This window comes from Stegodyphus dumicola, chromosome 3 (assembly GCF_044657685.1).
Source record: "Stegodyphus dumicola isolate Sdum_Otavi_A_Nest chromosome 3, ASM4465768v1".
Taxonomy (NCBI): domain Eukaryota; kingdom Metazoa; phylum Arthropoda; class Arachnida; order Araneae; family Eresidae; genus Stegodyphus; species Stegodyphus dumicola.
In genome coordinates this window covers 183420619-183445642 of record NC_140770.1, presented here as the reverse complement: position 1 = coordinate 183445642, position 25024 = coordinate 183420619, and the positions used below count along the sequence as shown (strand labels likewise).

The following is a 25024-nucleotide window of genomic DNA, read 5'->3' as shown; positions in this document are numbered from 1 at the left end:
AGTTACTATATTTTGAGGGAAAGTTATATGATTATCATCATTACTCTTCATTTCTGTAAAACATTCAGACCTTTTTCTTTTATATAACAAATGTGAATCTTTTAAAATGCAAGAATAAACAGCATTTAAAATTAGGAACAAAGTTGTAAATGGCATCAAAGAATTTATAGAATTTACAAGTGAACTTGAAAAATAGCACCGAGCTGAAACTCGCGAAGCAAAAGCGCTTAGAATTTTTTTTTTTTGGGGGGGGGGTAGGGGATGGAGTTTAGGATCCTAACAGACATCATCTACGATCCCTGTTGTTTCCCTGTTGTTTTTTATTTTTCTTTCTCTTTTAGTATTCCCGCAGACAGTTTTGTTTTGCGCTTTTGGTTTGTGATAGTAATTTTTTCGTCTTTCCATAATAAACAAACAACTTTTTTTTTTAAGCTGACTTGTTTTTTGAATCGACGCATCTGCCATCTGGAGGCTGAACATGTGAAAAAAATTTTGTTACACCTTTTGTATAAAAAAATAATACTTTTTGCTTATTTTTCATGCAAAAATTAAAAATACTAAATCATTGAGTTTCCTTATTCCCACTTTGATATTCTGTTCATGTAACGATATAACAAGTGACCGTAAATTTCCGAGCTTGTTATTGTAACTATTTTAAAGATAAAAAAACTTATCCTATATTCAGTTTCCCCCTGCTCTTAATTCATGTGCATCTAAAGGAAATTTATTTTTAAATCTTATCAGAAACTTGCTTGAAAATTTAGTGACTTTAAACTAGAATGGTGCATAGGAAGCCTGTGTGCTGTTGACTTTCTTTCTTGCAGAAATGTTTTCAGGGGCCAGCTGTTTCCTGCGCCAGATGGAACTTTTCTCGCCAGTTGTGAGCAAGCGGCCATTACCGCTGATCTGTCAGCACGACTACGAAATCTCGTCTGATCTCTCTTGCTTTTTCCACGAGATGATAAAGCGGGAGAGAAGAAAACTATCTTGAGTCTTATTTTTCCAATCCTCGAGGAATAAATAACGCCAGAAATGATCATCAATTAATGCAGCATGTGGCGTAAATACAATTCGATCTGAGATGTCAAACTATTAGAGTAACTTTTTGTTAAAAAGAGTGGAGTTTAGAGGTTTATTATATTTTTGTAATATTTTAAGAGCGGGAACAATTTATTTTTGTGGAAATATTGGTTTCGAGAGTCATTGCTTCAGAACCGAGTGGTAAGAGATTATTTCTGTCATTTAAGTATTGGAATCTTCTGCTTAAAAAGATAACGTGTGATAACTTTTTGTAACTTCAAGATTGTGAATTCAAGTTTTCGTTTTAATGTTGCTTTCTAGGAATGGAACACGAAGGCGAATAAATGAAAAATGTATGTGTTATTACTGAACTTTATTAATGTCCTGTTTACTCCTTTATATTTTTTTCGTAGCGTGAACGAAGCTGTTTGAAATTCTTCATTTTATTGATAAGAAACAAAAGAAAAGAAATTAAAATGATTTATAAACGTATGAAGCTTGATAAATAATTCTAAATATAAATAAGAGTTGCAATTTTAAAGTAATTTAATATAAAAAGTATAATGACAGAGGAGAAAGTATTGGTGCTATGCAATGAAAAAAACTGAAGAGGCAAAAATGATATTTTAATGCATGTTAATAATGAAAAGTTAAACTCAGCTGTTACATATCCCGTCTTTTCGAACATTTCCAAGAGAAATGTTGCTTTCACTGCGCGGTTCTTCGTGATCTGATAAAAACCACAGTTGGTGCTACTTTTCTTGCTGTATCTTACGAGCGATGCAGGGGAAAAAGTATGTAGCTACATCGTGAATAATTATGCTTGTCTTCATGTAGCATTAATTCATGCGCGAATAATATCCACAGCAACCACTATTACTATTTGGGATACTGTTCGGAACAGCTGTTTTAAAATTTGTTTTATATTTTGTATCCTGAAATTCCAAAGATTAATTCTGCCGTAACTGTTTAGTTGGAATCTGTAGACAAAAATAAAATTGCATCTTTTTAAGGCAGGGGGGGATATTTATGATTTATATTTTCTTTTAAATTTTATTTAAATTCTAAATTTTAATCAAAATGTTTCAGATAATGGAATTATTATTATTATTATTTTAAATTGCATTCTCATATAGAAAGATAGCATGTAACCAGAAGAATCGTAAAATATCTGGCTCTAAGAAAAATTAAATTTAGTTTCTTCCAGATGTTGCCGATCTTGTACTTAGCTGCGCATAATCAGATTTATGAAAAAATATTTTTAGCCCAAAACGGCTATTGGTCTCAAAAAGCGATTTTCCTTGTTTCACTCTTCATTCAAGTCTGTTGCATGGACCTTATAAGAAATAGACTAACCCAAACGGGTTTTCTCCCTCGTCTGAGGCATTGCCGGCTGTCACCTTGATCACATCCGGAGGAGTAGGGACGACTTGCAGAAATTTAACATTGGTTGCCTATTGCAGCGTGTATAATTTGTGAAGAAAAAGCTGGTTCTAGCGCCTCATTTCACAAATTAGAATTTCTATATATTTTTATTTTTGAAATTGAGATTGATTTTTAAAAATTTAGCATATTTATCAAGCATAATTAACGTTCCAAATAATTATAAAGCTACTGCATGCTTTCAAGACTGGATATTTATTTTAGCTTTTCCTATGATATAAGGAAATTAGTAACTACTTCTTTTAGAAAATAGTATTTTAAATCTGAACTAATAGAAAATTTCAAACAAGCAATATTCTCTTGCAATTTTTACGCTTTTTATTGGTGTAAATAAATAAAAAATACTAAAATAATTAAAAACGAGTTTTTGAAAGTTTTGTTTAAAATCCTAAACTGCGCTGCTTTTTTAAAATTATAGATGAATATTATAACATAATTTCTACAAAGGAATTTTATTTCAATTATATTTCGTAATACATCATAGTGATAAACACTTTTGATTCCTTAAAAATTTTTATACATTTAATTCTAATATTAAAATTGTATTTAACTGTAATAATTAATTTTGCTTGTATTTTATAGTGATTATTTTTAGTTCTGCATAAGATTTTTTTTATTTATTGTTTTAATTTAATTTATTAGCCTAAAGGGGCGGTAGCCTAGAAAGGCTGTTAGTTTCGAAGCGGCATTTTGCGCTGTTTTACTATAAATGTCCGTGTCTCCTTGCAAATTGTTGTTACCAAATATTATCGCCCTGTATTATATTTAAAGAAATTAAATAATTAAGAATCTGCATGAATGCATGTGTGTTTCTCACACTGTGACTAAAACGAAAGTATCTAGAGCCATCAAATTTTGAATAATGTAATCCTCCACCCGAACATGGTCATCTGGACGGCTGAACTTCGAATTTCTTTTAATCTATTTCATATTTTGTAAAATATTAATGAATTTTTTATTAACAAATTCAACGAGTTCAGAGACAGCAATGTACGGAAAATAACAGTTTTATCTCCAATGCGGAAATTCTAAAGATATGCTTTGTCAAATGTATGTGGTTTACTGGCAAAGAACATGATAATCACTAAATATAGGTAACACACAAAGCGTTAAAAAAAGTTCCTTTTGGGCGTAATATAAAATCTGTGTGCTTCTAGATTTTATTTTACCTTTTTTCTTTTCCCTTCATTACACTCAAAGTATTTTATGCTCCAATTTTTATAAATTACTAAAATAAATATCCCACTTTAACGTTAATATGTTAATGATGATATAATCAAATAAATGATTGTTTTGTAATGTTATAGTTTTGAAAATCACTGCCTGATAATGGTCATTAAATTTAAAAAAAAAAAAAAAAATGATCAGATTTTGCTTAATTTTACTTTATTTCAAAGCATCACGTATTATCAATCTTATTTAATTTTACGTTATTTGTACGCAAAATTAAGTTCATAAATTTTGTGCCTAGAGTTTTTACCGTTTTACCAAAGTAAAGATGTTTGTACAAAAATTACGCGTGAAAAAAATGCGCGAAATGCAGTAAAAAGTGCTTTAATGGAAATATTAAATCCTATTTGGGAAAAACTGTGGCTTTCATAATCTCATCACTATACAGCGTATCACATTTAATAATTAAAAAGAGTTATGTGATACAAACGCCATAGGTTTCAGTGTTAAAGTAAACCAGATCGTCCCTACTCTTTCTTGTCGACATGTCGGTGACGCGCGCCCCGCCCAGTGGGATAGTCTATCTCTTGTAAGGTCCATGGTCTGTTGCCGTTCGGCAAATGTATATTTTGTTCACTTTACAGAAATATAGAAGATATATAATGTTCCTATGTTAGTGTAATTGTGTATTGATCTAGTAGCTTATAAAATTGCAATGCTATTTATTGCACCTGGGCCATCTCCATTGATAATCTCTGCTGATAAACCCTACTGAAATTTAAAGTAGTCCTTTTGGGCAAACAGTTCAAATATGAACGCCTTTCAGATTTTTTATAATCTTATTTTTATTTGCATTTTATTTATTTGTTTCTATAATTCACTACTTTGCTTTTCTCAGAATATTCATTCCGAGTTTGTTAACTTTAATTATGCGTTGCGGAAGCATTTTAGAACAGTAATGTAATTTTTTTTTCTCTTTGTGTGCGTGTGGTATTGTTCTTTTGTTGTTGTTGAGAGTTGTTGTTGTTGAGTTAAATTATTAAAGTTGTGGAGTTCCGTTTAATTTTCTAACCCGTTATTTTAAGTACCTCTACTATCACACCTAACTTCTTTTCCCCGCCGGAATGCAAATTTCCAGCAAGCGCAATATTCAAATTAGGCAGAAGAAGGAAGCGTTTTAAGAAAGGTTTTGGAGGGTGAAATCAGAACGTGTTTTGTCTGCTTGAAAGTCATGTCGCTAACTTTGATTCTGAAGCGATTAGAATTCGGCGGCGTTGAGCTATTCCTGCCATTAGGTTTGTTTACGCCGACTTCGATTAAGTTTTTTATTACCTTTTGAGTTAAGCCAAAAGTTGCTGTTAGATAAGCACGACTTGATGCCAACTGTTAAACTTTATTTGAGTTAATAAAAAGCCCTTTAAGATCCTTCTTCTTTCTGACTTTGTAGTACTTTAGAAAATTTGGTGATAATTCACCCACAGTCTTCAACGTTGCGAACATTTTGTGATAGCTAAGTATACACGACGTTATAGAGTGTTCTCTTTTGTTGCTTAACTTAAAGCTGTTCAAATCATTTAAGAATATGCTTTCAGATGTTGTTTTCAGCCTTGAAATGCATGAATCTAAATGTGAAATCTGGTCGAGATTCGTAAGAAGCTTAATGAAACAAAATACAAAGTTAGAAAGAGCTTAATGAAGCAAAATACAAAAGTTACTCTTTAATTACAAAAGTTTAAAAAAAAATTCGAATTTTTAACTAAAAAAATAAAACAAATCTCTTTTATTTAATTAGATTTAAACTATAATCTAACAGATCTATTTTAGAACAGATTATTGAAATCTGTAAGCAAATTTTAAAACAATCGATAAACTACATGTCTCCTTGTCAGATGCTCAAAATTAAAAGAACAGGAATATAACTCTGACTACTGTTTAATTTTGATTAGTTTCCTTTTAAGTATCGTATAATAATTAATAGTTATGATTATGTCGAATTCTAGATAACGAGCGGAAAATGTATTCGGTCAAAAATTTAGTTGTAAATAATGTGAGTTTATTGATCGCTCTGTGAGTTTTATCTCTCGAAGTTTAGTGAATGAAATCATTGAACACCACAGATTTCTGACCTCTCAGGAATAAGCTCACTGAGTAAAATTTCTTTAATAATTTTCTTGAGGTAAGATTAATTGATCAAGCCAAAGCAACATGAGAGCTACCTGCCTTGAGGAGGGATGCCTTTGTGTAGGACTTTTTAAGCAAAACTGGCCTGATGTCACGTTACCCGTGCGGAAAACCACAAAAACTCCTATGCAGCCACCCAGGTTCACCATTCGAACTCGGTCGATGTACACTGCTAAAAAAAAAAAAAAAAAAGAAAAGGGGGGTGGACAGTGTTGTATCTCTCGTTCTACTGGGCCGATTGACAAAATTCAAACTGCGTTTTTCATGTCTCGAAAGCGCGACTTAGGATATATATTAGATTTATACATAGCACTATTCTAACATAGGTATTTTGACACAAAATCGGACTTTTTCTGAAATAACATACCATTTTTTTTTTTTTTTACACATTTTGATTCTACGACTCAAATTATGCCAGAATACCAAGTTTTGTAAAAATCGTACGAGCAGTTTTTAAAATATTAACTCTAAAAATTTTAGCTCCTCAATGTTAATTGAATTTGGCAAATATTTATTAATATCTCTTTTTTTATTAAATTTTCTTGATTTTTTCTCTCACATTTCGAAATTTAGGTTCATTCCAAATAAAATTTACCCATTTTTTGTGTTTTATTTTTAAATTTCTATTTTTAAATAATTTTTATAAATTTTTCGAAAAAAATTTTGAAATATAACCTATAATATTTTTTGTGTTTTATTTTTTAAATTTCTATTTTTAAATAATTTTTATAAATTTTTCGAAAAAAATTTTGAATTATAACCTATAAAATTTTTACCATCATCTTAAAGTAGCTATATTTTTAGGCATATCTGCAAAAAATTAGACTTTTTTATTCAAAATTTTGCTAAGATATACACGAATTTACATATTTTCGCGTTTTGAAATTTGGCATCTTTTTTTTGAGCGAGAATAACGTTAAATGTGGTGTATGGATTTTTGTTACAGTGAATAGTCACAGCTATTTTTAAGCTTAAATTTCAAGTGAAATTTTACGGAGAATTAATTATATGATATTTTTCCCTCAATGATGCGTAATAAATATTTATATTACTATATGAAAAGCCATTTTTTTAATTATAGATGATATAATTCAAATTTTAACTATTTTTTAAAATTTCTCTCTATTTTTTTTTTTTTTTTTTTTTAAATAAGAGTAAATTTTTGTAAGAGTAAATTTTTACCTTCGGCGTTTTATCGTCTGCTACTTTACTTCGTTTAAATTGAATTGTCCAAAACTGAGAATTTTCGTTTGATGTTTATTTGAATTTTATGACATTAACTGCATAATTTATTTCTAAACAAAGTGTTGCTTTTGAAGTGGCTGAAAGAGCGGCTGATACTATCATCCATATTTTTAAAGCACAATTTATTTTTATAGAAACATAAGATTTAGAATAATCATTTTTATAAAAGTCAAATTATGATATAAACATACAACCCTCTAGAGACTGAATTAATGGAAGTTCAATGATTACGTAGAAATGATCTGCAGCTACTTAATGGCTAGATAAGTCAGCAGAATCTGTGGACAAGTAAGAATAATTATATAAACGACACCCAACATGCTGGATTCAATTAACAACGAGGATACGATGTTTATTAAATGAATTTAAGAAGTTTTAAAACATAAAAAATCAACTCATTTTTTATCCTAAAATGTATTTTTGTGTGTAGCGTATTTTCATTATATCCTTAAAATTCTAATTTAGAATGTAATTGTCAAGATCTGAATCCTAATCATCAGTAATATAATAAGTAATTATTACGGTTATTGATAAATCCTTCTTATAAAGTAATTGCAAATATCTCAAAGAACAATCTGTCTGCATGCAAATATTTTTTATTAATCAAGATTGCACACGATATTATTTATTTGCACTTCAATTCTTACCGTCAGTTCTAGTAGAAGTTACAAATGAATTATATTTAATTAAGGATTGGATTGGATTAGATTGGATTATTTAATTATGGCAAAGCACACGAGGGCTATCTGTCTAAAGAGAGGGATGCCTTCGTGGAGGACTTTCTAAGGGAAACTGGCTCGTGTACACGTTACACATGGGAAAAACCACGAAAACACCCATGCGGCCAGCCCGTTCGCGGGATTCGAACCTCGAACCGAACTACCAGTGTTCATCGTCTTTACCGCTCGGCCGCTGGTGATCTATTTAATTAAAGAATGACCATTTAAGTTTAGAAACAGCGTACCGTAACAGCAATTCAATTATTGGCGCCGTATCTTTCATGTTACTCCAGATTGGCAAGCTACATGAATTTTAATGAGTATTCGGGTTTTGCTAGTAACTTCACTTGGAAATCGCGCTTAAACTAGGTTAGTTGGTTATTTGAGCATAGAAAGCACATGGGAACTATTTGATTAAGATGCTTTCATAGAGGACCTTTGTAAAGAAAACCTAGAAAACTACGAAAACCAACCATGCAGCTTGGGTTAGACTTCGCAACAAACAATTAGTATTTAACAATCTTCAAATGCTAGGCAACTGGTGAGGCTCCAATTAAACTCCAATTTAATATTTTATTTGTAAATGTTTAAAATATTGTTGTATTCTTAGACACAAAAAGCAGAATTTAAGTTTTGTTAACTCGTCAGTAAACTACCAAGCCGTAGTGCAAATAAATATTCAATTTCTTTTGCAATAATTGTATTCACTTAATATTCTTGGAATATGAGCTAAAGAAGGAACGTTCTCGGAAGATTAAAGAAGTGTATAAATCCAGTGATATTAAGTTTGTCTTACAAGCTCAGGATCAAAACGATTATGCAATTCCCCGAGTAGTTGACTTGTAAATGGCTGTAAATTAAGCAGATAAATTTTAATCTTACGTTTTCAGTCAAAAAAAGTATTCCAAATATTTTGTATTGCATGACAATGCATCTTTTCATTCAATAACCAGTCGGAGAATCGCTTCTGTTCCGAAAATAAGTATGTGTACTCAATCGACCTGCATGTTCTTCAAATTTGTCTTTTTGTGATTTTTTTATCCTTCCCAAAAACTAAAGTTGCCTCTCAAAGGAAAGTTTTTTGACATTGAAGAGACAAAAGGAGTATGACATCTACTTTTAGAGGCATGTTAAAAACAAATCTCTACAAGCCTTCTCTTTCATTACATGTTGTGCAGTCAGACAAAAAGTTGCGTCAGAGTAAATTCTATAATCTATTTTTATTACACTCTGATTACTTTAATAACATACAGTGAATATATACTAAATCTTTTACTTCAGCGTAAGTAATTTGGAATTTTTGACGGAATTGTTGTCGGAACTAGGACTTAGAAGATAAGTCAAATTAAATATTTCGATAACCCAATAAATTCAAGGTCGAAGTTTCAATATTTTATTTTCGGAGGGAGGGGAAATTCAGTTTTAGTCCATTATCCTAAGAATATTTGCTTTGATTCTTTATTTTTCCATAAAAGCGAAAAAATTACGCATGGTATACATATAACGCATAGCTTCAAATTAAAATTTAATGATATGCAGAGTGGTTATAATTAAAGTTCCACATTGTAACGGTCATAAAAGGAAAATTAGTGGATCAAATGTTATCAAACTTGGTAATCGTGTAAAGGAGGTCATGAGAATTTATTTTCCGCGAAGAAAAAGAAGTTCGAAACCTCGCCACCAGGGAGAAAATGCTGCTGTATGCATTATCGTTAAACGAAATTTGGGTCGGAATCTAACTTAACATTTTGTTACACGGGGTTAATGTGTTGTATAGCTTTAAGAAACTTTGTAGTAGGCAAATTACCATTTAAAAGCCTTAAATTCGATAAAAGTCGAGTGCGCCATCCGTGTAAGTGAGAAATTCGCCCGTGAAAACCACGAATTAGCGATTAGAAAATGTGATATCGCAAATCTCTCGCACAAGTGCGTACAATCTGGAAATCGTTTTCTTAGAGATCGCTAATTTGTAATTTTTGAAGCCTGAATTCGGCCCTAAAACATGAAGATACTGATTCAAAACGCTTTTAATCGATTTGGGCCAAAGAAATCCCTCATGCTATCTATCTAGTTCCATTGCATTCTCCTTCTGCATTCGATTGCATAGTAGTCATTCCACGCCGTTTAGTGTTGAATGACAGCTAGTTTTATAACTGAACCATTTTTCTCTGAAGAGTAGTCGACAGCTGGACCACTGTGATTGCAGCTCACTTAGAGTCAATGTTAAAATCTTTCGTGATACATGAACTGCAGTAACGTGGTATTTAGATACTACGATTTTTATGCAAGGCTGGGCCCCACCTCACATGTGTCGCACAGTTACTTAGGCAACATTTCACGAATGAACGTCTTATAGGCCAACACTTCCCCTCTTCCCACCAGACCTCAACCTCTGTGACTTTTTCCTATGGGGTTATCTCAAAAGCACTGTTTATTGTGATAGTCTAAACAATTTGGCAGAAATGAAAAATGTGATACACTGACATGGCCGTAACATTCCTCCTGATATGCTAAGAGCTGTTGAGAATGCAGTAACAGAATTTAACTTGCTTTCGGAAAATGCTGGACGCTACTTTGAACATGCTTTGTAACACGTTTCGGAAACTATTAAACACATTTTAAACAGATGCTTTCGTGTCTTATTTCATTTGACAATATTGTATACAGAGCCATTTTTTCCCTGGTGGTGAGTTTTTGAACTCTTTTTTTTTTTCTGCGGAAAATAAATTCCCATAACCTCCTTTACACGATTCCCTAGTTTGATAACATTTGGTCCGGTAGTTTTCCTTTTATGACCATTTCAAATTGAAACTTTAATTATAACCATCATGTAAATTAAACTTGAAAAGTTTGACAGTTTGGATCAAGTCCCAGCTTTGAAAAAATATATATATAATTTTTTATGTTAATCTTCTTAGAAAGAATGTTTTAAGAAGCTAGATTTCTCTCGCGTTATAGATTGTATAAAAAAACATGATCTTTAATATGATTTAGTTTGTTTCAGCCGATATAAGAATCGGGCCACTCGGTGGTACAGAATAAACCCTGCTGGACTGCTTTATTTCTTTGCAATTTAGCAAAAATCTTTTAATTAAAATATTTATCCTTTGGACTTCGCTTTAAACTTTATTTATAGTTAAAATGACTAGAAAATGAAAAGCTGTCTTCAGCTGAAACGCAATTCATGTAATTGATATTTTAAAAAATTGACAAGAATGCAAAATTTATGGAAGTAAAGCAATTGAAAAATCTTAATTTTCTAGTGTGAGCTCTGAAAATAATTGTAGAAGGAAAGAAGAAAATTAGGGAGAAAAGTAAGAAAAATTTGCAGGGAAATTTGGCTGCCAGACATACCAAGATGTTTCAAAAAGTTGGACGCTTTTGAATACACTTTCAGTATATTTCAAAGAATTTAGGTTTTCAAAGAGAAAACACTTGGATGTGTACACCAGCAAATACCATCAATTGAGCTTGTGGTTAACAGAAAAGACAAAAACGATATGATTGCAGATTAAAGTGAAGAGTTACTGGTTTTAGACTATATGGTTGTATAAATTTAAATTACGTTATAGAACATCATATCGTATCATAAATGGAGAATCCCATAATTTTCTCATTCGAATTATTTGAAGATTCAGGAGTTTATCCAGTGATGTATGTGGATGTCACCTAAAGACGTTTTTTTTTCCTCCTGATGAAACAGCGGCCGAGCGGTAAAGTCGCTGAACACTGGTAGTTCGGTCCTAGGTTCGAATCCCGCGAACGGGCTGGCTGCATGGACGTTTTCCCCATGTCTAACGTGTATGCGAGGCAGTTTCCCTTAGAAAGTCCTCTACGAAGGCATCCCATCCCTTAGGCAGATAGTTCTAGTGTGCTTTGTCATAATTAAACCAAAACCTCTTGATGAAACCAGTCTTTCCTTTTATCTCATACCTTCAAAATGTTTAGCCTCTAAAGACTGATAAAAGCTCTTACCAAATACTTCGTGAAGAACTTTCTAAGGGAAACCAGTTGGCATACGCGGTACACATGAGAAAATCCACGAAAGCGCCCATGCAACCAGTCCGTTTACCGCGATTCCAACAACGGAGTGAACTACCAGTGTTCAGCGACTTTACCGCTCGGTCGTTTGTGGGCCTTTATGAAATCGTAGGCGATAACTTTATTTAAAGTGATTGTCAGAAATATCAAGATATTTCGAAAAGTTGGGTGCTTTTTAATATACTTGCAGAATGGCTAAAGAAAAAGAGCAAGAATGAAGTAGAATGCTTGAAGAAAAAGAGAAGAAAAAATAAATTTTTGCGTAAAATTTTGTATTTTTAATTTTTTTTTTTTTAAATTTAAAACCTTTTAAGCTTATGATATTTGATTCTTGCGATTTCAAAAAAAAAAAAATATTTGACTAAAATATGAATAACATTTTAAGAAACCGAATGTAGGATAAAATTGTGTAAAGCAATGGGCACAATGATAAAACTGTTTAAAGCAGTGTATGCAAGTCATCCTAAGTTAAAATATCGGTTATACATCTCTCTTATTTATATATATCTTTTCTGAACGGAACATTGAAAAGCTGTGCTTTAGTATTTTCTCTTTTAATATATGCAGTTTTCAAACGCATCGTAGTCTGGGTTACAAAGTATTCTTCCGAAGGAAACGCAATTCAAATAAATAAAATCAAATTCTGGAAAATTGATATTCATAATATATATTTCAAATGCTCAGTTCGAAGGAATAAATAGAAAATTTTAAAACAATTATCTGAAGAGACAATGCAACACAAACAATTAAAATAAAAGTATAAAAATTTAAAAATTACCTAAAATAATAACTATGACAAAAAATGTATATAAAGAAAACTATTTGAAAAAATAAATAAATAAACGAAATAAACACTGCACCTTTATTTACGCAGTTCGAATAGGTAAACAGAAATTTTTAAAACAGTTATTCGGGGGGGGGGGAAAGAAAAGAAAAAAAAAACATGCAACTTAAACAATTAAAATGAAATTCGAAAAAGAAAAAATTACTTAATAAGTTATAATTAAAAATATAATATAAAGAATATTATTTGGAAAAAAGGAAACGAGGGTGACTTTTTTTCCTCTTACGGAAAAGGAAACTAGGTTGCCATATATTAAGAAGTTCGCCAAGCGATATATCCTAAGTCGCGCTTTCGAGACATGAAGAACGCAATTTGAACCAATTCATCGACTTTACTGCTCGACCACTGGTGGGCCCCTCGTTTTCATGAAAAGTTTAAATTATTATTTGAAATTTATTTAAAGTTAAAATAATAAATAATAATTTATTATGACTAATATTTAATTATTATGATTAATATTTAATTTTTAATAAAATAATAATTAAATTAGTTTATTTAAAATTATTTTTTTAAATTTAAATTGTTTCAAAGTTATCTAATTAAAATAACTTTATGAAAGCGCTGCTTCCTAAGGCTTGTACATTTTTAGTCCTCTTTGAAATGTTAGAATGTGAGTAGAAATGAATACGTAATTTATGGATTTGGCAACGATGACGAGAAATTAAAATGTAAGGGTTTTAAATTTATAACTCACAAATTGTCTTATAATGAACGTACGCGCCAAAGAAAACTTTTAAGTAAATATAAGCTAAAATTCATAAGGTTTCATCATCAGAATGGGTATTGGGTATGGTAAATGTTAAATGCATTTTTTGCTGCTTACGAAAGGTCATAAAACTTGAAATGCGATTATTTTTATCTAAATTTATACACATTTATTTAACACTTTTAAGTACCGATGAACCGTTATAAAAGGAAGTAAAAACACATCTTAATACTTAAATAACTGCTGTAGAATTTTTTTCTCTCTTCAAATACATTGTTTACGGTCAGTTGGTGTGTACTTCAAACTATTAATTTTTCCTCGACTGACTTTTAATGGCTGCTGAGAAGTTTTTATAGTTCTCCCCTCATTTAGAAAGCAATGTGAAGGAGTTGTTTTTTTTTTTTTTTTTCATTTTGGAAAAGCACGTGTATGCTGTCTGCCTGAGGAAGGGATGCCTTCATGGAGGACGTGGTAAGGGAAAATGGCTTGTATTCATTTTCAACGTGAGGAAAAACAAATATATAGCCGCCGTTTCGAACTTGGGTCAAATTACCGATATTCAGTGACAGAATCTTCTCAATAACTATACTTACGACTTTAAAATATGTACTTCAAAGTCGTAGCGACCTTTCCTATGTTCATGAGCATAACGTTTGTTATCATCACTGCATAAAAGGAATTAGAGGATTTGACATTTTCCCCCAGCAGCCGTTGCGATGGTTGTGAGGCATGATTTGGTAGGGAATGACCTTGAAGTGAATATTTTATTTTTTAAATTTATTATTGACCTTGAAGTGAATCCCTATTACATATTAATAAGTAATAGGGATGTGATGGATGGTATATGAATCATCTTATGATGTTGATTATTTAGTTTTGATGGAGAGTTATCGAACAGATTTTTCGGAATGTGCTTCGAACCAATTATCCATTTATTTAAATATGCCCGAACCTAATTGATGAAGTCATTGTTCATTATGAAATCAATTTTTGTTATATATTTGAATTTCACTAGAATGTCATATTCTAAATATTGACTTTCTACTATCCATTCAAGCTGCAGTTCCCTGACTCTTTTTTACTCTAAAGGCAGGATTGCAAGATTATGGTTAGGATATTAACCATTTCCGGCACGCTACTTTTTAAAGTCGGAGTTTTGAATTTGAATTAAAAAAAAAAAAAAAGTTGGCAGTCTAATTAGGCCTAGAGGAGTACACAAGTAAAGTCTTGTAAAGATAGCACTTATCGTTTTAATTCTGTGGATGTGCCCAAAGTGGCACACTAATTGAATAGAGCTTCGAAAATAGTGCTGAAACGAGCATTGTTGTCAATGAATTTACCGATGAGATGCGGAGAAACAAAGAATACAGACTTTCAGTTGTCCTAGATTATCGGTGAGCCCTATCTGGGCACACCTAGGGTTCGCCGTTTGATTTTAGGCAAGATTTCAAGGTAAAAATTTAAAACTAATAGAGAATAAGGAGATTAGCATACAGCCAAAAAATAACATAGAAATTTCTTTTCAAACAATTCCTTTTATACCTTAAAAAAGATCTGGAAGATTTCTTTGAAAAAGGAGGGTCTTAAAAAACTAAACATGGCTAAAATATATGGACTGGTTTGTGTTGAGCTGCCATCTGCTATAAATAAAGAAGGTTCAGAGTAACCTATAGTAACCTATAAATCCTTTTTCATTCAATTTTTCTGTTTTTTTCAAGGAAATTTTTAGGTGCGTCCAGACCGGACATACTGCGCCGCAAAGGGTAAGGATGTTTTATTACGATTAGAATGTTTCCGTTATAAACAAATTGCGAAGTATTCCATGACTCATTTTAGTAGTTTGTTATCCCTACTGACATTTTATTTTGCAAAAGTAATGTCGAAAAAAATTACTCTCTGTTCTGCTGGCTTACATACATATTTTCTTCTTACTTCAGAAAATTGTTAAAATTAGTCGAAATGGTTTGAATAAAGCCTGAGCGGAACTCATTCGCTTTTTTCTCCAAAATATGGCGGAGGATGCGGTTATATGACTGAATTTTAATTCTCTGTAAATTCAGGATTTAGATTGGTTATTTAGTTCAAGTCTTCTTCACATTACCAATGTCTCAAATATCAGACAGAAATTCATTTCATTAAAAAATTGTTTTTTTAAATATATTTTCCCTTAATTACTTTATAAGTTGTTAATGTGTGTGTATGTATAATGTTTGGAGATATCTTTTAGAACTTAAACGAATGACTAAAATAATTACAGTTCGAAAAAAGTTATATTTTCATTCCAGATTTTTTTTAAAAATTTAGTTATTATGCCGTCTGAATTCCGTTGTTATGAAACAATCTCGCTTCTATTCATTCAAAAGAAAACAAATGGAAAATACCGAAAGGACAAAAGAAGAATTGCGGAATAAATCGAGTTGTGATAGCGGCCATTCCCAGAACAAAGCTACAAAGCTCCCGCATAACATTGTTCTAAATATGTGGAATAGCTTCTGTAACATCGCATAAGGACATTCGCAAAGAAAACGGCATAAATTTCGAGCCCCTTTTTCTTCCCATTTATGAGTCGGGAGAGTTTGTTTTTGGAATTCAAAGGGCGATTTGGAAAGCTTCCAAAGCGTTTTTGTCACTTAAAATAAATGGGCTTTCCAGAGATGCGGCCATCTCCAAATGGGTTCAACCAACATGTGGCTTTTTTTGACTAAAAACTCCCGATGATCGATGGAAGCAGAAATCTTTGAATAGCTTTATCCTAACGACGAAGGGTGGCTGTGCCCCTAGTGGCAAAAAGAGAAATGAATCGATGTAGACATTGGGTGAAGGAACTTCAGCAGCAAAATGAACTCTTGCTTAATGAGTTCATTATGTTGGGCACTTAAGACACACAGCTAAATATTTTTCTATACGTTTGCGTTTGTTTTTTTACTGTTATGTTATGTGGGCCTCGTAAGATATGGACAGTGAGTACTCAAAATTTTAGAAGCAAGTTTATACCAAATGGAAAATTGAAGTCACCCTCTGTGATGCGATTTCTTCCAAAAATTCCTTTCCCCTATCGACGGGTAACAGTTAGACCTGCCTTTAATGATTCTCTCTCCTCATCCGATCTCTTTCGCCCATATTATTTTTATCCCCCCCCCAGCAGAGCAGCTATCCTTCCGATAACACTCACTTCTTCCTCGTTTATCCAAAAGCCGAGATTGTTCTCGATTTTCTGCTGGTTAAGATAACCTTGCGTGTAGGATCGTGATAAATTGAGTGCACACAGAATCGACGATAACTAGATAAAATTTATTTTCACAAAAGAAACGCTTTACAATTCTAGAACTTTCCACAAAAAGTACTCGTACAGCTCTTCTCAGTATGACGGATAACAACCAGTAGTTACCACTTTAAACTACTAAGAACGTTAAAGAGAACGCAAAGCAGAGTTCATGTAAAGAGCGAAATTCGCATGAACACCTCTCAGTACACTGAAATGAGCTCTGATTTGAAAACTGAGAACTGATTTCTCTTCGTGTTTAGTTTTTCCCCGGCCGTTAATTAAATAAAGGAGGGGCGCCAAGAAATCGTTACTATGTTCTATTTATCAAAATTACTGAAAGGCATATACGGTTAAAGTTAATAAAAGGTTCGGATGCTGCTACAATTACATATAGAGATCAATTACAGTTATTCAATTACAATATCAATTACAGTTATAAAGGGACCCTACTGAAATGTCATCAAATTGTCGCGAAGTTTGGTGACCAAAATCTGTGACCAAAACCATCGCCAAATTGGTGATATCTTGCCAATTTGGTGAGACAACCAGTTACCCTTAAAGTTAAATAGGTTTGCCCCTGTAATCGTATTTTTCCAGCAGAGCTTCGCTTTCTTCAGGCTATTCATGTTACATTATAAGTAATGTAATACTACTATTTCACTTAGAAAATACTACTATTTCACTTAGATTTTCACTAAAATTATTTTATATACAAAATTCATAACAGTATTCTCGGCCGCATAAAATATTCTACATAACAATGCAATGTAAATAACAGTATTTTATATAGTGCCATTATGTATTTATATGATAATTACTAAATTTAATACACGTGCAATATTCTAAAATTTTAATTTATTTAATAACTACGAACCTATTTAAAGCATTTGAACAACTGCACGGAAGAATTTAGGATTATGCGATGCTTGTTTAACTCATTTGTTAAAAATTTACACATTCTCTGAAAAATGTCAAAGACGTAATTTTCTATTGAGGCAGAAATTCAAATTTCCGCAATTTGAGCGGTATTCTTAGAGACGAGCCACTTTTGATTCTGTTGAATTTCCCATGATACAGCTAAATGAATATTTTCCAGTTCAGTTCTGGAGAATTCCGAATGCAGCTGAATAGTGTCAGTTTTAAAGCAGTTTATTGTCACAGCTTTCATGTGACTCGCGAATTATGATATGACTTTATTATATTAATTTATATTAACTTAAAACTGAAGTACTTTTACATGAGCTATTAAAAGCCCTCTAGTGACTTCCTGGTAGTTCATGATTGAAAATTTGACGCTTCTTGTTTAGATATTACTATTTAACATAACCTGAAGAGCCAAAAATTTCCTGTAGAATTTGCAAAAAATATTATGTCATAATAATTGAGAAGGCTAATGCGGATTGAATTCGGTATTTAATTTTAAACTGAATTTTAATCAAAGTATCATATTTTTGATTTAGGTTGGAAGAAGATTGGATTTTGTGTAATTGCTGACACGCGAAAACTATTAGTGTGGCAGGAGGGTTGTCATAGTGGGGAAAATTCTAACAAGCTAGTCTTTCATAAAGAAATAGCTTAACATAAATGTATATACATTTTTCTAAAATAAGGATTTTATAATATTATTGCTCTAAACTCAGTCAAGTGAAAAGAAATTCTTAGCATCGTAATTCATTATCAAGAGTTTTAAACAAAATCGTAGTATTCGTTTAGTAAAAAGATCCCCCCCCCCCAAATAAGCTACTAAAATGAGATATTAAAAAAAGTCACATTTTATTAATCATACAGTTCAAGCCCCCAATTTTTTACCCATTTATTAAATTTAAAATACCCATTCCCGAAATGTTTCTCTTCGTTAATCTCGTTTGACATTTAAAAGAGAAATAATGCGAGCAAAATATAATGTATTATTATTGCATGAAAGTAAGCATTATTTTGTATATCTGGAAGTCTAATTTGTGAAACTGATAATGCTAAAATACTTCTTTAACTGTTATCTTAAGGAATTAACTAGCGTTTTTATTATTGCTTATAATCTAAAATTGTGTATACTGTGTAAATAAACGTATGTAAATAAATACACATCTAAATTAAGATTAAAATTGTTATATCCAAAGTATTAAAATAATTTGGTTAATTTTTTCAGCTATAATACGCTACATAAAATCAAGTAAATTTAAAAAAAAATGTATATGCGAAGATCTGACATGAAATTTACAAAATAATAATGGCTTCTAAATGAATGCAGTAGCACACAGTATCGAAATAATTTTCCAATAAAATTTCGTTGCGTAATAATTTTTCTTAATTTTTTTTTTTTAATTGAATTCTTTGTATTTTGTGTGGAATCTCCATGTTTTATTGAAGCAACTTAGAAACCGCATGACCTGCTGCATCTTGCTGTAAAAGTTGAATCAATGAATATAGGTTTAAAATTGGACCGCTAGCTTTTTATTCAACTTGGAATGCCACTCATCAAATGTGATTATTAGTTCTGGCCCTCCATCATTTGAGAAGTGACAAATTTTAGATATTTCTGCAAAGGAAAATAGTTAAACTCAGAAATAAAATGGCTCTTCATTTATAATATTTTTCATCTAAAATACTTGGGTCATTTTGTGGTAATGCAAATAATTTTAATTCATAAAAGATGTTTCTAATGTCATATATTACGTACCATAATGCAGAGTAATCATTTGCGCAATACCTAACAATAAATTCTTGATATAGTGCAAACTTTCTGAAACACACTTTAGAGAGAGATAAATGTATAAGAAAATTTTCTTAAATTTACTAAATCATTTTTAATGATAACCGAATGAAAATTAAGTAACATATATAGTTCCTCATCTGCCACGTGAGGTTGAGATTAGGCGGACAGGGGGGACTGGGAAAAAGGCTCTCCCCTGCAAGTGATGGAAAAAAATAAGACGAAACATCATTTGGGCGAAAAGTCTTATAAACCCTTTTTTACTGATTTGGAAACTAATTATAAACAAATGGAATAGTTTCAAATTTTAGGTTTGTGAAAGCCAGTCCTTTGATCTCCTCTGGTTTTATTGAAAAATAGGGTTTACGACGAGAGAGAAGAAACATCATGCCCTTTGAAATGCATCAATCGTAAGTTGCATTTTTGCTTAATGTTAAATAAGGTATTCATCTCTAGGTTGCTGAATTTGTTAGGTTGATTACCTTAGAAAATCACCTACCGTAATATTTCTTTGACTTGTGAATCGTCATCGTGCATTTATTGTACATCATTCTAAGAATAAATCTACGTAAAAATTAATCTGCAATTATGAAGGAAAACGCGAACTAGTCCAACAGAGTGAATCAAAAAGGCTGTAAGAGTATTTTAATGATTTTGCCGTTAAAATTTAAAAGCAAGCACGAGTAGGTTTGTTTACTTCGATTTTAATTATTCCGGGAAAAGACCTTACTTGTATCGATTTCATGTTCTTCTAAAAAAACGTATACTACTTCTGTTATTTTATTTAGTATCATTTTCAGCCTCAGCAAAGAAGAAAGTTATCAGAAATCCTCCTTCAGCCCCCACACTACCCACTTACTACCACAGTGTACAAATATTTGCCTTTGCGCGCGTTAGTGAATAAACTGAGATATTAATTAAAGCGACAACTTCACCAAGCGCTGCTGTATCCGACAGATTTTATGTGATACAAAAGAAGTTTGCAAAAAGGCACGCCAACGCATACTACCTACTTACAACAGCGAACGCTTTTATTATCTGTGCTTTTTTTATTTCTGTAACAGTTCTTCGCAAAGTGATCTGCTTCATTCACGCCTCGTTATTTAAATAAGTGTATGAAGCATGTTTTTCTTCATCTTTCAGCTCTGCATCTTCACTCCGAGTGGGAGGAGGTGCGGGAGGGGGCAATGCAACGGAAGCGTCAGCTGGAAGGGATGCTGTCCGACGGACGCAGCTTCGACGAGAGGAGGAGGGAAGTAGAGAACTGGCTATCTAGATTGCAGTCTCGTTTGGAACGTCTTCCACCCGTCGGCCAAACACTCGATATTCTAGAAGCGCAGCTCAAAGAACAAAAAGTAAGTGAGAAAGTTCATTCATTCCTCGTATGGCGAACAGAGCTCCCACCACCTATGGCGAACAAAGCTCAACTTATGACTTCCCTAAAATTAATTCTTTTTTAGCTCTTTGTTAGTTCCAAAACAACTTTCGTGGAGATTTCTTTAGTTTGCTAGCAAAAGAAGCTGCTTTAATAAAATGTTCATACCGATTGAAAGTTTTCATTAAGCAACTGCTTTTAATTGCTTAAGACACTGCCTGGTTTTAAACGTGACTTGACGGACCGAGGCTGCTGATATTACGCGCATGTTATTTTTAACACTTTGCCACAAGTTCAAGAGTAGAGGAGGAAAATATATTCCTCATACTAAAAATGTGTGTCGGTAGCTTGTTTACATATACAATGATGCGACATGGTGTAACGCGAGCCCGACAGATGTCGAGCCACTGTAAAAGTTCACTTACGTTATCCATGTGCTTCAAGCTATTATTTTGGGGCTAATAAATTTTATTTGTTAGTCGTGTATACCGTAGTATAAATAAACTGTTTTTGCTTGCTTACATGCCTTTTTCTGCAAAAAAAGTATGACTTCTCTGATGTGGTCAAAGTGATAAATTGAAGTAATTCTTTTGTAGAATTTAGCCCCTAGGAAGAGATTTCACACACTACTGTAATCCAAAATGAAAATGAAATAAATGGAAAACCAAAAAGACCTAAAAGGGAATGGTTGCCTTGAAACCAGCAGGGAATTGGAAGGTGTAGACCAGGCGTGTCTAGCTATATATCTCAAGTGGGTCGAACAGTCATCAGTGCACTGTAATATGGGTTGTAATGGGAAAGCATGTCATTTTCGTACGTAATGGTTGGTGTAATTAAAGTATGGGTAAATATCTAAATTCTTATCTGGTACTGTAGTTCTTTGGCGGATTGATAGATGGAATCCGTGTAGTTGATATATATACCTGTGTTTCTTTTCCGACTCTTGGCATCATTTTCGTTTTCCTGCAACCAGCTCTCGGATGTCTGAAGACTGCTGCTGGTATTTTAAATTTTCGGAGCAGAGGTTAGATGAATGTCTGTTAACCTGGAGCTCGCTGAAGCTTGGTCCTTTTCATACATGGGAAAAGTTAACTAGGTTGTTGCATAATATAGCCAACATCGAAATCAAATACAATGCAAATTTGCGGATTTCTAGTTACAGCGCTGGCAAGTGTTTGCAAAATTCACTGAATACCCACTTTGCTGAATTTTTTCATTTAGAGCTGAGTCTCATTGAATTTCTGTTTAATTCCATCTTTAAATGTGCAAGGAATTTTCCCATTCTTCACCGTATGCCTTCATTATGTGGGTGCTAGCAATCGGAAGGTCCGATGTTCATTCGAAGGTCGATGTTCATGCTCATGTTTCCTGTCCAGAAGTTAACCTGATGACTACGCAAATCGGATAGTACTTTTTTTCAACATCGGTTGTGAAAATACTTTTGTAATGATATCATTTCGAGAGTCCAAAGTTATATATACAACTCGATGTTCATTGGAGCTCCAATTTTTATTAATGTATCATAGCTATAATTTATTTATTAGTTCAAAGGGGCAATTTGCTGTGAAGGACTATTTTTTTCGCTTTGGCATTTTGCGTTGGTTCACTATAAATGTCCGATTCACTTTTCAAATTGTTGCCACCAAATATTATCGCCCTGTATTTTATTTAAAGAAATTAAATAATGAAGAATATGCATAAATGTATGTGTGTTTCTCGCATTCTGATAAAACAACGGTACCTAGAGCCATCCAATTTTGCATAACGTACGTTTTCACCCGAATATGGGCATCCGGAAGACCAAATTTGGAATTTGTTTTATTATCTGTTTCATATTTTGTAAAACCTTAACGAATTTTTGATCAACAAACTCAACGATTTAAAAGCGAGCAATGGGAACAATCTTCGGGGGGGGGACCTTTTTATCTCCAACGCGCGGAACTGTGTATCGGAAATTCTAAAGATATGCTCATTTTAAATTTATTTTGCTATATTGCTGTTGAACTGAATTTTATGGTAAGTGCAAAGAACGTGATATTTTGTAAATAAAGGTAACACACAAAACGTTAAAAAAACGCCCCTTTGGATGTAATTTAAAATCTGAAACCGTTTAGATTTTTTAAAATTTTTATTTATTTATTTTTAATTTTGTCGGGAATGAGCTAAGGACCATATGCAGGGCCAGTTGGGGCTGACTTGTCGGCGCGGTCAGATTAAAAAAACGTACATCGGCACCTTTACACTAGACGCAGGGCTGCCGCGACATAAAGACGCAGAAATTCGCGCCGCCCATGTGAACGTCTTTATCTTGGCAAATAGCCACCAACTTGTATAAAGGTGCCGCCGTCTTTATGACAGGCATCGTTATGAAATCTTCGAAGTGTTGGAACAGGAAATTTCCTGATTCTGTGCAATGGAGCAAATAATTAGATCCATAATTTATTAATACCTGATGAGCTAGTGCCGACGGACCTAAGATGATGGGTTTAGTATATTTACCATAAGTTTATTTTTATTAATTTATTGATATTTCTTTAATGGGTTCCATTGAGTATTTTCTTCCTATGAGTGTATTGTTTTGGCTACATAAATCCTACAGTTATGGTTAATATTTCACCCTTTTTAAGTCATTCACATTAAGTGATGATGCGGCGCTATGGACTGTGCCTCTGGAAATTTTTCGAATTTCCAAATAGCTGCATCCACTTCTGGTCATATGCAGCCCGCGGGGCGCGAGTTTGACATGTGTGTTGCAGACACAATGATACAGTGGCTTGAATAGCTTAGAGTGTCTAATTTCGGTGTGTGGGGAAGGTGGAGTTATCCTTGTTTAAGAATTTAATAGTATTAGAAAATATAAATAGTTGAAAATTTTGAAAGTAAAAAAAATAGTTGAAATAACTTTTAGGTATTTTACTAAAAATACGAGAAAAAAGCATCAAAAGTTTTAGAAAGTCGTACTTGACTGCTTCGCTGACTGTTGTCGGATTCCGTGTCAACTACGTGTTAGTTTCTTTATTCGCTCTTTTCTTTTTAATTTTCTTTCTTTATTTATTAAAGAATGTGATTTAAGACCTTAGCCAAACACTGTTATGGATAATATTTTATCATTATGCACCGCACGGTTTAGACTTGTTCAGCTAGTTTTTTGAAGCCTTCGAAGGAACGAAAAGAAGAGATACAAAGGAAAAGAAAATTGGTTCAAGAAGCTTTGCAAATAATGCAGATTACCTTTTCCTTCCATTTAGGGCGGTAAAAAATTAGAAGCTATCTTCTAGTTTCGTTTACGGTTTTCTAGAAGGATGTTAAGTCAGTTCCTTAAAAGGAATGTATTGTAGACTTTTGTTTCTCTTTTTCCCCTTGTGTAGCAGTACACGTCCACTTACTTACCATCAACAAAATAAATTAAGGTTCATATTTAAAGTATTAGCTCATGAGTAAAATTTATCTGTGTTATTTAAATCCTAGCCACTTTATGCAGAAAACATCAGAAGGTTATTAATGTTAGTATTCTCTAAAATCTTAGATTCACAGATTTTTATTGTAGCATATTCAGTTTTATTTTAATACCATCTATTTTATGATTAAGGGTAATTTTAAAACTGCTTATTTGAAAGGTATAGACCAGAGAGCCAGCGCCATAGCCGTTGCAATCTGTGCGACTGCACAGGGGGGGGGGCAAAATTTTTAGTATTTAGATAAGCAGCAATTTAAGGAAGATTTTAATAAAAAATTTAAGGAAGGCAAAATTTTTAGAATTTATGAAGGTACGGGGCAGCAAAATTTAGGACTGACAGAATTTACACCGGGCCTGATAGTTCGCCAACTTCAAGAAAACTGATTTTTAGGATTTAGGTTTGCAGAGTTCTGGACGCGGTTAGCTGCTAATTCCTATCCTCATGGATGTTTAATCGTTCACTAGTAAACTAGGCGCCCATTTTATATTTATTTTACGAGAAATAAATCAAATGAATATTCATAAGCAAAATGATAGTACCAATTACCTAGACATGTTATTAAACGAATTCGAACGATAAAAACTGCGTATTATTACTTCAGGTGAAGGATTCTTAAACTTTCTGAATTTGTGCCTCTTTTTTTGTCGAAGAAAATTTTTGGCGGCTACATAAACGACTTTTATAGTAAAGCATATATTTTAAAGTCGTTAAATAGCCATTTAATTTTATAGTAAATCTCTTGCAAGAATCACTGAGGCACTGATCATTGCATCACTGATGTCTTATCTTTTTTAAATCTTTGCATTCGTTCGCAGTCAAACAGTTGTCTTGAGTTCTGAATCTCCAT

General features: G+C 32.6%; 1 protein-coding gene across 1 annotated transcript in view; it reads left to right on the top strand.

The window, feature by feature from the left end:
* Dys (Dystrophin) overlaps positions 1–25024 on the top strand; it is a 670989-nt gene that overhangs the window by 520709 nt on the left and 125256 nt on the right. Inside the window, exon 49 of the mRNA XM_085813682.1 lies at positions 20488–20699. Coding sequence (XP_085669808.1) covers positions 20488–20699 — 212 coding nt within the window. The remainder of the gene's footprint in view (positions 1–20487; positions 20700–25024) is intronic.